Raw genomic sequence first — 16,062 nt, 5'->3', positions numbered from 1 at the left:
AGAGCATGGAGGCGTTACCAGGAGACAGGTCAGTACATCAGGAGACATGGAGGAGGCCGTAGGAGGGCAACAACCCAGCAGAAGGACCACTACCTTCACCTTTGTGCCAGGAGGAGCAGGAGGAGCACTGCCAGAGCCCTGCAAAATGACCTCCAGCAGGACACAAATGTGCATGTGTCCACTCAAACGGTCAGAAACAGACTCCATGAGGGTGGTATGAGGGCCTGATGTCTATAGGTGGGGGTTGTGACTACAGCCCAACACTGTGCAGGACATTTGGCATTTGCCAGAGAACACCAAGATTGGCAAATTCACCACTGGCGCCCTGTGCTCTTCACAGATGAAAGCAGGTTCACACTGAGCACATGTGACAGACGTGACAGAGTCTGGAGATGCCATGGAGAACGTTCTGCTGCCTGCAACATCCTCCACCATGACCAGTTTGGTGGTGAGTCAGTAATGGTGTGGGGTGGCATTTCTTTGGGGGCCGCACAGCCCTCCATGTGCTTGCCAGAGGTAGCCTGACTGCCATTAGGTACCGAGATGAGATCCTCAGACCCCTTGTGAGACCATATGATGGTGCGGTTGGCCCTGGGTTCCTCCTAATACAAGACAATGCTAGACCTCATGTGGCTGGAGTGTGTCAGCAGTTCCTACAAGAGGAAGGCATTGATGCTATGGACTGGCCGCCCGTTCCCCTGAATCCGATTGAGCACATCTGGGACGTCTCGCTCCATCCACCACACACTGTCCAGGAGTTGGCGGATGCTTTAGTCCAGGTCTGGGAGGACATCCCTCAGGAGACCATCCTCCACCTCATCAGGAGCATGACCAGGCGTTGTAGGGAGGTCATACGGGCACGTGGAGGCCACACACACTACTGAGCCTCATTGGGACTTGTATTAAGGACATTACATAAAGTTGGATCAGCCTGTAGTGGGGTTTTCCACTGTGATTTTGAGTGACTCCATATCCAGACCTCCATGGGTTGATACATTTCATTTCCATTGATAATTTTTGGTGATTTTGTTGTCAGCGCATTAAACTACGTAAAGATGAAAGTATTTCATACGATTAATTCATTCAGATCTAGGATGTGTTATCTTAGTGTTCACTTTATTTTATTTTTTTAGTATATATATTCAGGGTATCAATATATACAAGATCTGTGCCACAGTATATATAGGCTCAGGGGCCCCAGTATATATAGGATGAAGGCCTGGTATATAGGATCAGGGGACCGGTATATATCTAGGATCAGTAGACCCATATAGATTTATAGGATCAGGTTTATCGCCCCTGACTGGTTCCCACACTCCTGGGGCGACTCCTCGGCTCCCACTTCATTTTCCATTCTATGTTATTTTCCCATCGGTTGGGGGGGGGTCAGTCACATGACAGCGGTAACCGATGGCCGGTGGGGGGCTGTGGCACTTGATGTTTCTCTTTGATATCCGCATCTGTAATGTTCTGTGAATTTTATTGCAGACACAGCTCGCCAATAATTCACGGCCTCTGGGAATCTTGGGAAAGTGACAGAGAAAAGATGGTAAGTGTGTGAAATGACTTCAGAGGTCAGGACGAAATCCACTTAAAGGGTCCCTCCGATTACACGAAGATGTTATACAGAACTTTGTATAAAACTGGAAACCACCAGATATTGCAAAACTGCATTTTTTTTTTTTATGATTTAAAAAAAAAAAAAAAAAGTGCAGGTAAAAAGCAAAGTAACCACACTGTGTGAACAAAGCCTTAGGCACAGTTCCCCCCCCCTTTATCTCCCAAGGATTTAAAGGGGTACTCCGCCCCGAGACATCTTTTTCCCCTACACAAAGGATAGGGGATGACCTGTCTGATCGCAGGGGCCCCGCCGCTGGGAACCCCCGCAATCTCTCCCGCTGCACCCCAGTCATCTGCTGCACGGAGCGAACTTCACTCTGCCTGATGACTGGAAATACAGGGGCGGAGGATTGTGATGTCAATGCAAGTCTATGGAAGAGGTGTGAGGACCGCCAAGCCCCCTCCCATAGACTTGCATTGAGGGTCCGGGGCAGGACGTGACATCATAATAGTCCAGGGCTGTGATGTCACCGTATTTCAGCCGCTGCATTACACCGGTCATCAGGCACGGAGCGAAGCTTTCTCCATGCAGCAGATGACAGGGGTGCTGCAGCCAAGATCCCCACAATCAGACGGGGATAAGATGTCTAGGGGCGGAGTAACCCTTTAATAAAAAAATTATATATATATGTCTTAGGATGCTGTGAATTTAGGAAACTACCGCTGAGCACAAAACGCCAAAGAGCAATGAAAAAACGCCAAGTAGGTTGAACATTTCATATTTCCCTATTGACTCCCAGCAAACATCAGACCACAGCATTTATGTCTCTCAAAAACACTTTACGGCCATTTGGCGTTCTTGTCCCCTAGAGAAACCCCCAATCCCACCTGTCCCCCACACATTTCCCTTGTAATAATAGCAGCAAAGGGCGACAGAAACAATCGAGTGTTCACTTGTGTGTCCTCCCGTGGTCAAGACTTGGAATACTAAATGAGTGGAGATCTAAGGCTATGTATTGGCGGATAACAAATAACTACAAATGGTGCATTGTGGGGGAATTCCTAAAAATAAAAGAAAACATCTATCTATGTATCTATCTATCTCATATCCATCCATCCATCTATCTGATATCCATCCATCCCATATCCATCCATCTCATATCCATCCATATCTCATATCTATCTATATCTCATATCCATCCATCTCATATCTCTCTCTCTCATATCTATCCATCTATCCCATATCCATCTATCTAATATCTATCTCATATCCATCTCTCTATCTATCTATCGTATTTGGTTTGGGGGAGGGGCTGAACCTTCTGGGACCCTCCATGTAGGACACTTCTAATGTAGAGATCAGCACATGAAGCATTTGTCACTTTCGGGGACGGTTTCCTCCACATGAAACTCAATTTACGTAAACCAGGGACTCATGAGTTAAATATAGATCCGGCACCAGGTGTCCTGAATGGGATCCATCTCAGCTGTGACCTCTGATCTACTTGTAGTCACAAATCAATCAAGGTCTGGGACCCGGGGCTGTATACACCCGCAATGTATATACCATCAGGTCTATAGTAAAGTTCTGTAATAACTGAAATAGTTCACTTCTCCAAATACCAACAGTGACCTCTGACCTCTATATGGCAGCCAAATGGCTGAGCCGCCATTCAAGGTATTGCGCTATTCTGGGAGTGGGATAGAGACAGGGGGCACAACCTATATACTACTATGGGCCCATACGGCACCTCCATGTGACATTATATACTGTATATACATATATATCACACAGGGCACCTTCGGGCCATCATATGGGTATATATATATATATATATATATATATATATATATATATATATATATATATATAGCAATGTTATGTGCACAGATCGGTTCTGCCACCAACACGGACGCGTTATCACCATCATAACATTCAATATAATAAACAGCTAGAAAATATCTGAAATAATCGGCCTTTCCAGAATCAGCAGTGACCTTTGCTTCCACCAAACACTTCTCATCCCTCCATATACCGGGCCCTAGGGCAGTGTTTCCCAACCAAGGTGCCTCCAGCTGTTGCAAAACTATAACTCCCAGCATGCCCGGACAGCCGAAGGCTGTCCGGGCATGCTGGGAGTTGTAGTTTTGGAACAGCTGGAGGCACCCTGGTTGGGAAACACTGCATTAGGGTTATATACTATAGCTGTGACACATCATGCAGGGGCTGAATATAGACATTGGGATACAGCACTTTTTCCTCACATGCGGCTCATAAGCTATTGCAAAACTACAACTCCCAGCATGCCCCATGTGGGAGGGATTAGACCCCTTTGCAGCATGAAACCTGCCTAGTGCCAAAAATAAATCCTCATGACAGACACATTATAACTGTATAATAATAAGCTTATAATGAGACCACCCTGACATCATGTGACATTATAGATGCCCCCAGCACCCTGTTATTACCCCAGGACCCCATCATTACCCTGGAGGATCCCAGACAGATCAGAGGAATCCAGTCAATTCTCCCATCCCCCGGCAGGAAAGGATTATTGTAGCTTTTATTTACACAACAAAGAATCTTCAACGCATCGGGATGGAGCAACGCATCGGGATGGAGCAACGCATCGGGATGGAGCAACGCATCGGGATGGAGCAACGTATCGGGATGGAGCAACGTATCGGGATGGAGCAACGTATCGGGATGGAGCAACGTATCGGGATAGAGCAACGTATCGGGATGGAGCAACGTATCGGGATGGAGCAACGTATCGGGATGGAGCAACGTATCGGGATGGAGCAACGTATCGGGATGGAGCAACGTATCTAGGCCCAGCAGATCTGTCACTTTCATCTCCAGCCAATGTCCCAGCTCCACATCCTTCCCCACATTACAATTGTCTCCCAGGCCCAGGAGGGAGAGGATTACAGCTAATACCTGCAGATCCCTTACATAACATCGGAGTAAAGGACTTGTCTGCAGATCTGCTTCATATAACAATGCAGGGCGGACATTCTGCACCCAGTCACCCCATGCTGCGGGCTCTATGGGTGCAAGGTACTGCTATACAGAGCTGTGCATTACATTATACATTACCCTATACAGAGCTATGCATTACACTATACATTACCCTATACAGAGCTGTGCATTACATTATACATTACCCTATACAGAGCTATACATTACCCTATACAGAGCTATACATTACCCTATACATTACCCTATTCAGAGCTATGCATTACCCTATACAGAGCTATACATTACCCTATACATTACCCTATTCAGAGCTATGCATTACACTATACATTACCCTATACAGAGCTATGCATTACCCTATACAGAGCTATACATTACCCTATACATTACCCTATTCAGAGCTATGCATTACCCTATACAGAGCTATACATTACCCTATACAGAGCTATACATTATCCTATACAGAGCTATACATTACCCTATACAGAGCTATACATTATCCTATACATTACCCTATACAGAGCTATGCATTACCCTATACAGAGCTATGCATTACCCTATTCAGAGCTATACATTACCCTATTCAGAGCTATACATTAAACTATACAGAGCTATACATTACCCTATACATTACCCTATTCAGAGCTATGCATTACCCTATACAGAGCTATACATTACCCTATACAGAGCTATACATTATCCTATACAGAGCTATACATTACCCTATACAGAGCTATACATTACCCTATACATTACCCTATACAGAGCTATACATTATCCTATACAGAGCTATACATTACCCTATACATTACCCTATACATTACCCTATACAGAGCTATACATTACCCTATACATTACCCTATACAGAGCTATACATCACCCTATACAGAGCTATGCATTACACTATACATTATCCTATACAGAGCTATGCATTACCCTATACATTACCCTATTCAGAGCTATGCATTACCCTATACAGAGCTATGCATTACCCTATACATTACCCTATTCAGAGCTATGCATTACCCTATACATTACCCTATTCAGAGCTATGCATTACCCTATACAGAGCTATGCATTACCCTATACAGAGCTATGCATTACCCTATTCAGAGCTATGCATTACACTATACATTACCCTATACAGAGCTATGCATTACCCTATACAGAGCTATGCATTACCCTATACATTACCCTATACAGAGCTATGCATTACCCTATACATTACCCTATACAGAGCTATACATTACCCTATACAGAGCTATACATTACCCTATACATTACCCTATACAGAGCTATGCATTACCCTATACATTACCCTATTCAGAGCTATGCATTACCCTATACAGAGCTATGCATTACCCTATACAGAGCTATGCATTACCCTATACAGAGCTATGCATTACCCTATACAGAGCTATGCATTACCCTATACATTACCCTATTCAGAGCTATGCATTACACTATACATTACCCTATACAGAGCTATGCATTACACTATACATTACCCTATACAGAGCTATGCATTACACTATACATTACCCTATTCAGAGCTATGCATTACCCTATACAGAGCTATGCATTACCCTATACATTACCCTATTCAGAGCTATGCATTACCCTATACAGAGCTATGCATTACACTATATATTACCCTATTCAGAGCTATGCATTACCCTATACAGAGCTATGCATTACCCTATACATTACCCTATTCAGAGCTATGCATTACCCTATACAGAGCTATGCATTACCCTATACATTACCCTATTCAGAGCTATGCATTACCCTATACATTACCCTATTCAGAGCTATGCATTACCCTATACAGAGCTATGCATTACCCTATACAGAGCTATGCATTACCCTATACATTACCCTATTCAGAGCTATGCATTACACTATACATTACCCTATACAGAGCTATGCATTACACTATACATTACCCTATACAGAGCTATGCATTACCCTATACATTACCCTATACAGAGCTATGCATTACCCTATACATTACCCTATACAGAGCTATGCATTACCCTATACATTACCCTATACAGAGCTATGCATTACCCTATACATTACCCTATTCAGAGCTATGCATTACCCTATACAGAGCTATGCATTACCCTATACAGAGCTATGCATTACCCTATACAGAGCTATGCATTACCCTATACAGAGCTATGCATTACCCTATACATTACCCTATTCAGAGCTATGCATTACACTATACATTACCCTATACAGAGCTATGCATTACACTATACATTACCCTACACAGAGCTATGCATTACCCTATACATTACCCTATACAGAGCTATGCATTACCCTATACATTACCCTATACAGAGCTATGCATTACCCTATACATTACCCTATACAGAGCTATGCATTACCCTATACATTACCCTATACAGAGCTATACATTACCCTATACATTACCCTATTCAGAGCTATACATTACCCTATACAGAGCTATACATTACCCTATACATTACCCTATACAGAGCTGTGCATTACATTATACATTACCCTATACAGAGCTATACATTACCCTATACAGAGCTATGCATTACCCTATACAGAGCTATACATTACCCTATACAGAGCTATACATTACCCTATACAGAGCTATGCATTACCCTATACATTACCCTATACAGAGCTATACATTACCCTATTCAGAGCTATACATTACCCTATTCAGAGCTATACATTACCCTATTCAGAGCTATACATTACCCTATTCAGAGCTATGCATTACATTATACATTACCCTATACAGAGCTATGCATTACCCTATACACCCTATACAGAGCTATACATTACCTGTCCTTATATACAGAGCTATACATCACCCTATACATTACCCTATACAGAGCTATACATCACCCTATACATTACCCTATTCAGAGCTATGCATTACCCTATACAGAGCTATGCATTACCCTATTCAGAGCTATGCATTACCCTATACAGAGCTATTCATTACCCTATACAGAGCTATACATTACCCTATACAGAGCTATACATTACCCTATACATTACCCTATACAGAGCTATGCATTACCCTATACATCACCCTATACAGAGCTATACATTACCCTATACATTACCTGTCCTTATATACAGAGCTATACATCACCCTATACATTACCCTATACAGAGCTATACATTACCCTATACAGAGCTATGCATTACATTATACATTACCCTATACATTACCCTATACAGAGCTATGCATTACCCTATACATTACCCTATTCAGAGCTATACATTACCCTATACAGAGCTATGCATTACCCTATACAGAGCTATGCATTACCCTATACAGAGCTATTCATTACCCTATACAGAGCTATGCATTACCCTATACAGAGCTATACACTACCCTATACATTACCCTATACAGAGCTATACATTACCCTATACAGAGCTATACATTACCCTATACATTACCCTATACAGAGCTATGCATTACCCTATACAGAGCTATACATTACCCTATACAGAGCTATACATTACCCTATACAGAGCTATGCATTACCCTATACAGAGCTATTCATTACCCTATACAGAGCTATACATTACCCTATACAGAGCTATACATTACCCTATACATTACCCTATACAGAGCTATGCATTACCCTATACATTACCCTATACAGAGCTATACATTACCCTATACAGAGCTATACATTACCCTATACATTACCCTATACAGAGCTATGCATTACCCTATACAGAGCTATACATTACCCTATACAGAGCTATACATTACCCTATACAGAGCTATACATTACCCTATACAGAGCTATGCATTACCCTATACAGAGCTATGCATTACCCTATACAGAGCTATTCATTACCCTATACAGAGCTATACATTACTCTATACAGAGCTATACATTACCCTATACATTACCCTATACAGAGCTATGCATTACCCTATACATCACCCTATACAGAGCTATACATTACCCTATACATTACCTGTCCTTATACACAGAGCTATACATCACCCTATACATTACCCTATACAGAGCTATGCATTACCCTATACATTACCTGTCCTTATACACAGAGCTATACATCACCCTATACATTACCCTATACAGAGCTATGCATTACCCTATACATTACCCTATTCAGAGCTATACATTACCCTATACATTACCCTATTCAGAGCTATGCATTACCCTATACAGAGCTATGCATTACATTATACATTACCCTATACATTACCCTATACAGAGCTATGCATTACCCTATACATTACCCTATTCAGAGCTATACATTACCCTATACATTACCCTATACAGAGCTATGCATTACCTGTCCTTATATACAGAGCTATACATTACACTATACAGAGCTATACATTACACTATACATTACCTGTCCTTATATACAGAGCTATACATCACCCTATACATTACCCTATACAGAGCTATACATTACCCTATACAGAGCTATACATTACCCTATACAGAGCTATACATTACCCTATACATTACCCTATACAGAGCTATACATTACCCTATACATTACCCTATACAGAGCTATACATTACCCTATACATTACCCTATACAGAGCTATACATTACCCTATACATTACCCTATACAGAGCTATACATTACCCTATACATTACCCTATACAGAGCTATACATCACCCTATACATTACCCTATACAGAGCTATACATCACCCTATACAGAGCTATACATTACCCTATACAGAGCTATACATTAAACTATACAGAGCTATACATCACCCTATACAGAGCTATACAGAGCTATACATCACCCTATACAGAGCTATACATTACCCTATACAGAGCTATACATTACCCTATACAGAGCTATGCATTACCCTATACAGAGCTATGCATTACCCTATACAGAGCTATGCATTACCCTATACAGAGCTATACATTACCCTATACAGAGCTATACACTACCCTATACAGAGCTATACACTACCCTATACAGAGCTATACACTACCCTATACAGAGCTATACACTACCCTATACAGAGCTATACACTACCCTATACAGAGCTATACACTACCCTATACAGAGCTATACATTACCCTATACATTACCTGTCCTTATATACAGAGCTATACATTACCCTATACATTACCTGTCCTTATATACAGAGCTATACATTACCCTATACAGAGCTATACATTACCCTATACAGAGCTGTACATGACCTGTCCTTATATACAGAGCTGACACTCTAGGCAGCAGCTGTCAGTGCAGATACATATATCCCTGTCAGGGGGAGTAGTATACACCATATACATATATCCCTGTATAGGGGAGCAGTATACACCATATATATATATATATATATATATATATATATATATATATATATATATATATATATATATCCCTGTATGGGGGAGCAGTATACACCATACACATATATCCCTTTATGGGGGAGCAGTATACACCATATATATATATATATATCCCTGTATAGAGGAGCAGTATACACCATATACATATATCCCTGTATAGAGGAGCAGTATACACCATATACATATATCCCTGTATGGGGGAGCAGTATACACCATATATACATATATCCCTGTCTGGGGGAGCAGTATACACCATATACATATATCCCTGTATAGAGGAGCAGTATACACCATATACATATATCCCTGTATAGAGGAGCAGTATACACCATATACATATATCCCTGCATAGAGGAGCAGTATACACCATATACATATATCCCTGTATAGGGGAGCAGTATACACCATATACATATATCCCTGTATAGGGGAGCAGTATACACCATATATCATTGCATAGAGGAGCAATATACACCATATACATATATCCCTGTATAGGGGAGCAGTATACACCATATACATATATCCCTGTATGGGGGAGCAGTATACACCATATACATATATCCCTGTATAGAGGAGCAGTATACACCATATATCCCTGTATAGAGGAGCAGTATACACCATACACATATATCCCTGTATAGGGGAGCAGTATACACCATACACCTATATCCCTGTATAGAGGAGCAGTATACACCATATACATATATATCCCTGTATAGGGGAGCAGTATACACCACATATACATATATCCCTGTATAGAGGAGCAGTATACACCATACACATATATCCCTGTATAGAGGAGCAGTATACACCATATACATATATCCCTGTATAGGGGAGCAGTATACACCATATACATATATCCCTGTATAGAGGAGCAGTATACACCATATACATATATCCCTGTATAGAGGAGCAGTATACACCACATATACATATATCCCTGTATGGGGGAGCAGTATACACCATATACATATATCCCTGTATGGGGGAGCAGTATACACCATATACATATATCCCTGTATGGGGGAGCAGTATACACCATATACATATATCCCTGTATAGGGGAGCAGTATACACCACATATACATATATCCCTGTATAGAGGAGCAGTATACACCATACACATATATCCCTGTATAGAGGAGCAGTATACACCATATACATATATCCCTGTATAGAGGAGCAGTATACACCATATACATATATCCCTGTATAGGGGAGCAGTATACACCACATATACATATATCCCTGTATAGGGGAGCAGTATACACCATATATCCCTGTATAGAGGAGCAGTATACACCACATATACATATATCCCTGTATAGAGGAGCAGTATACACCATATACATATATATCCCTGTATAGAGGAGCAGTATACACCACATATACATGTATATCCATGTATAGGGGAGCAGTATACACCATATACATATATCCCTGTATAGAGGAGCAGTATACACCATATACATATATCCCTGTATAGGGGAGCAGTATACAACATATACATATATCCCTGTATGGGGGAGCAGTATACACCATATACATATATCCCTGTATAGAGGAGCAGTATACACCACATATACATATATCCCTGTATAGAGGAGCAGTATACACCATATACATATATCCCTGTCAGGAGGAGCAGTATACACCATACACATATATCCCTGTACAGAGGAGCAGTATACACCACATATATCCCTGTATAGAGGAGCAGTATACACCACATATATCCCTGTATAGAGGAGCAGTATACACCACATATATCCCTGTATAGAGGAGCAGTATACACCACATATATCCCTGTATAGAGGAGCAGTATACACCATATACATATATCCCTGTATAGGGGAGCAGTATACACCATATACATATATCCCTGTATAGAGGAGCAGTATACACCACATACATATATCCCTGTATAGAGGAGCAGTATACACCATATACATATATCCCTGTATAGAGGAGCAGTATACACCACATACATATATCCCTGTATAGGGGAGCAGTATACACCACATATACATATATCCCTGTATAGGGGAGCAGTATACACCACATACATATATCCCTGTATAGGGAGCAGTATACACCATATACATATATCCCTGTATAGGGGAGCAGTATACACCACATATACATATATCCCTGTATAGGGGAGCAGTATACATCACATACATATATATCCCTGTATAGAGGAGCAGTATACACCATATACATATATCCCTGTATAGGGGAGCAGTATACACCATATATCCCTGTATAGAGGAGCAGTATACACCACATACATATATATCCCTGTATATAGGAGCAGTATACACCACATACATATATATCCCTGTATAGAGGAGCAGTATACACCACATACATATATATCCCTGTATAGGGGAGCAGTATACACCATATATACATATATCCCTGTATAGAGGAGCAGTATACACCACATACATATATCCCTGTATAGAGGAGCAGTATACACCATATACATATATCCCTGTATAGAGGAGCAGTATACACCATATATCCCTGTATAGGGGAGCAGTATACACCATATATCCCTGTATAGGGGAGCAGTATACACCATATATCCCTGTATAGAGGAGCAGTATACACCATATACATATATCCCTGTATAGGGGAGCAGTATACACCACATATACATATATCCCTGTATAGAGGAGCAGTATACACCACGTACATATATATCCCTGTATAGAGGAGCAGTATACACCATATATCCCTGTATAGAGGAGCAGTATACACCATACACATATATCCTTGTATAGAGGAGCAGTATACACCACATATATCCCTGTATAGAGGAGCAGTATACACCATATACATATATCCCTGTATAGGGGAGCAGTATACACCATATACATATATCCCTGTATAGAGGAGCAGTATACACCATATACATATATCCCTGTATAGAGGAGCAGTATACACCATATACATATATCCCTGTATAGAGGAGCAGTATACACCACATACATATATATCCCTGTATAGAGGAGCAGTATACACCACATACATATATCCCTGTATAGGGGAGCAGTATACACCACATACATATATCCCTGTATAGAGGAGCAGTATACACCATATACATATATCCCTGTATAGAGGAGCAGTATACACCACATACATATATCCCTGTATAGAGGAGCAGTATACACCACATACATATATATCCCTGTATAGAGGAGCAGTATACACCATATACATATATCCCTGTATAGGGGAGCAGTATACACCATATACATATATCCCTGTATAGAGGAGCAGTATACACCACATACATATATATCCCTGTATAGAGGAGCAGTATACACCACATACATATATATCCCTGTATAGAGGAGCAGTATACACCACATACATATATCCCTGTATAGAGGAGCAGTATACACCACATACATATATCCCTGTATAGAGGAGCAGTATACACCATATACATATATCCCTGTATAGAGGAGCAGTATACACCACATACATATATCCCTGTATAGAGGAGCAGTATACACCATATATCCCTGTATAGGGGAGCAGTATACACCACATACATATATCCCTGTATAGAGGAGCAGTATACACCATATACATATATCCCTGTATAGAGGAGCAGTATACACCACATATACATATATATCCCTGTATAGAGGAGCAGTATACACCACATATACATATATCCCTGTATAGAGGAGCAGTATACACCACATACATATATCCCTGTATAGAGGAGCAGTATACACCATATACATATATCCCTGTATAGAGGAGCAGTATACACCATATACATATATCCCTGTATAGAGGAGCAGTATACACCATATACATATATCCCTGTATAGAGGAGCAGTATACACCATATATCCCTGTATAGAGGAGCAGTATACACCATATACATATATCCCTGTATAGGGGAGCAGTATACACCACATACATATATACCCCTGGCTCAGGGTTCCATTGATTCCTACAGCTGTCACCGCAGCCTCCATGGCCTCCTCACCTTCTCCTGAGCCCGGGTCAGCTTCTTCTGCACATTGCTGGCTATCTTCCCTGCAGAGACTCCCTTCCCCATCTCAGCCATCTTGTCTTTCCTTTAACTGGAGGTAAAATAATCAGATCAGAGAGAGAAAAAAACCTTAGGCAGAAACAATGGCTCTACCCCCCTTCCTGCTGCTGGATCAGCCTTTTAAAGTGACAGTGCACTCAGCAGCCAGCAACTCCTTAAAGGGGCAGAGCTGGAGGACGGCAGAGAGGTGTATGCAGGCAGTGCAGAGAGGTGTATGCAGGCGGTACAGGGAGGTGTATGCAGGCGGTGCAGGGAGGTGTATGCAGGCGGTGCAGAGAGGTGTATGCAGGCGGTGCAGAGAGGTGTATGCAGGCGGTGCAGGGAGGTGTATGCAGGCGGTGCAGAGAGGTGTATGCAGGCGGTGCAGAGAGGTGTATGCAGGCGGTGCAGAGAGGTGTATGCAGGCGGTGCAGAGAGGTGTATGCAGGCGGTGCAGAGAGGTGTATGCAGGCGGTGCAGAGAGGTGTATGCAGGCGGTGCAGAGAGGTGTATGCAGGCGGTGCAGAGAGGTGTATGCAGGCGGTGCAGAGAGGTGTATGCAGGCGGTGCACAGCGGTGCAGGGAGGTGTATGGCAGGCGGTGCAGGGAGGTGTATGCAGGCGGTGCAGAGAGGTGTATGCAGGCGGTGCAGGGAGGTGTATGAGCAGGCGGTGCAGGGAGGTGTATGCAGGCGGTGCAGAGAGGTGTATGCAGGCGGTGCAGGGAGGTGTATGCAGGCGGTGCAGAGAGGTGTATGCAGGGCGGTGCAGAGAGGTGTATGCAGGCGGTGCAGAGAGGTGTATGCAGGCGGTGCAGAGAGGTGTATGCAGGCGGTGCAGAGAGGTGTATGCAGGCGGTGCAGAGAGTGTATGCAGGCGGATGCAGGGAGAGGTGTATGCAGGCGGTGCAGAGAGGTGTATGCAGGCGGTGCAGAGAGGTGTATGGCAGGCGGTTGCAGGGAGGTGTATGCAGGCGGTGCAGAGAGGTGTATGCAGGCGGTGCAGAGAGGTGTATGCAGGCGGTGCAGAGAGGTGTATGCAGGCGGTGCAGAGAGGTGTATGCAGGCGGTGCAGAGAGGGTATGCAGGCGGTGCAGAGAGGTGTATGCAGGCGGTGCAGAGAGGTGTATGCAGGCGGTCGCAGGGAGGTGTATGCAGGCGGTGCAGGGAGGTGTATGCAGAGAGGTGTATGCAGGCGGTGCAGAGAGGTGTATGCAGGCGGTGCAGAGAGGTGTATGCAGGCGGTGCAGAGAGTGTATGCAGAGGAAGGCAGGGAGGTGTATGCAGGCGGTGCAGAGAGGTGTATGCAGCGGTGCAGAGAGGTGTATGCAGGCGGTGCAGAGAGGTGTATGCAGAGGAAGGCAGGGAGGTGTATGCAGGCGGTGCAGAGAGGTGTATGCAGGCGGTGCAGGGAGGTGTATGCAGGCGGTGCAGAGAGGTGTATGCAGGCGTGCAGAGAGGTGTATGCAGAGGAAGGCAGGAGGTGTATGCAGGCGGTGCAGAGAGGTGTATGCAGGCGGTGCAGGGAGGTGTATGCAGGCGGTGCAGAGAGGTGTATGCAGGCGGTGCAGAGAGGTGTATGCAGGCGGTGCAGAGAGGTGTATGCAGGCAGTGCAGGGAGGTGTATGCAGGCGGTGCAGAGAGGTGTATGCAGGCGGTGCAGAGAGGTGTATGCAGGCGGTGCAGAGAGGTGTATGCAGGCGGTGCAGAGAGGTGTATGCAGGCGGTGCAGAGAGGTGTATGGCAGGCGGTGCAGAGAGGTGTATGCAGGCGGTGCAGAGAGGTGTATGCAGGCGGTGCAGAGAGGTGTATGCAGGCGGTGCAGAGAGGTGTATGCAGGTGGTGCAGAGAGGTGTATGCAGAAGGGTATGCAGGCTGCAGAGAGGTGTATGCAGGCGGTGCAGAGAGGGTGTATACAGGCGGTGCAGGGAGGTGTATGCAGGCGGTGCAGAGAGGGTAGCAGGCGGTGCAGAGAGGTGTATGCAGGCGGTGCAGAGAGGTGTATGCAGGCGGTGCAGAGAGGTGTATGCAGGCGGTGCAGAGAGTATGCAGGCGTGCAGGGAGTGTATGCAGCGTGCAGGAG

At 43.5% G+C, this 16,062-nt stretch overlaps 1 protein-coding gene across 6 annotated transcripts in view; it reads right to left on the bottom strand.

Annotated features, from left to right (window-relative positions):
* Positions 1 to 14,119, bottom strand: part of BIN1 (bridging integrator 1) — a 138,674-nt gene extending 124,555 nt beyond the window's left edge. For 2 of the 6 annotated variants that reach the window (XM_056533352.1, XM_056533357.1), the window contains exon 1: positions 13,937 to 14,118. In XM_056533352.1, coding sequence (XP_056389327.1) covers positions 13,937 to 14,017 — 81 coding nt within the window. In that variant the 5' untranslated portion in view covers positions 14,018 to 14,118. Of the gene's footprint in view, positions 1 to 13,936 lie in introns of all 6 variants that reach the window. The other 4 variants (XM_056533358.1, XM_056533359.1, XM_056533353.1 and 1 more) reach the window with 3 other exon arrangements.
* Positions 14,120 to 16,062: the final 1,943 nt, after the last annotated feature.

Source organism: Hyla sarda, chromosome 8 (assembly GCF_029499605.1).
Source record: "Hyla sarda isolate aHylSar1 chromosome 8, aHylSar1.hap1, whole genome shotgun sequence".
NCBI classification, from domain to species: domain Eukaryota; kingdom Metazoa; phylum Chordata; class Amphibia; order Anura; family Hylidae; genus Hyla; species Hyla sarda.
This window is presented reverse-complemented; position numbering and strand designations above follow the sequence as displayed.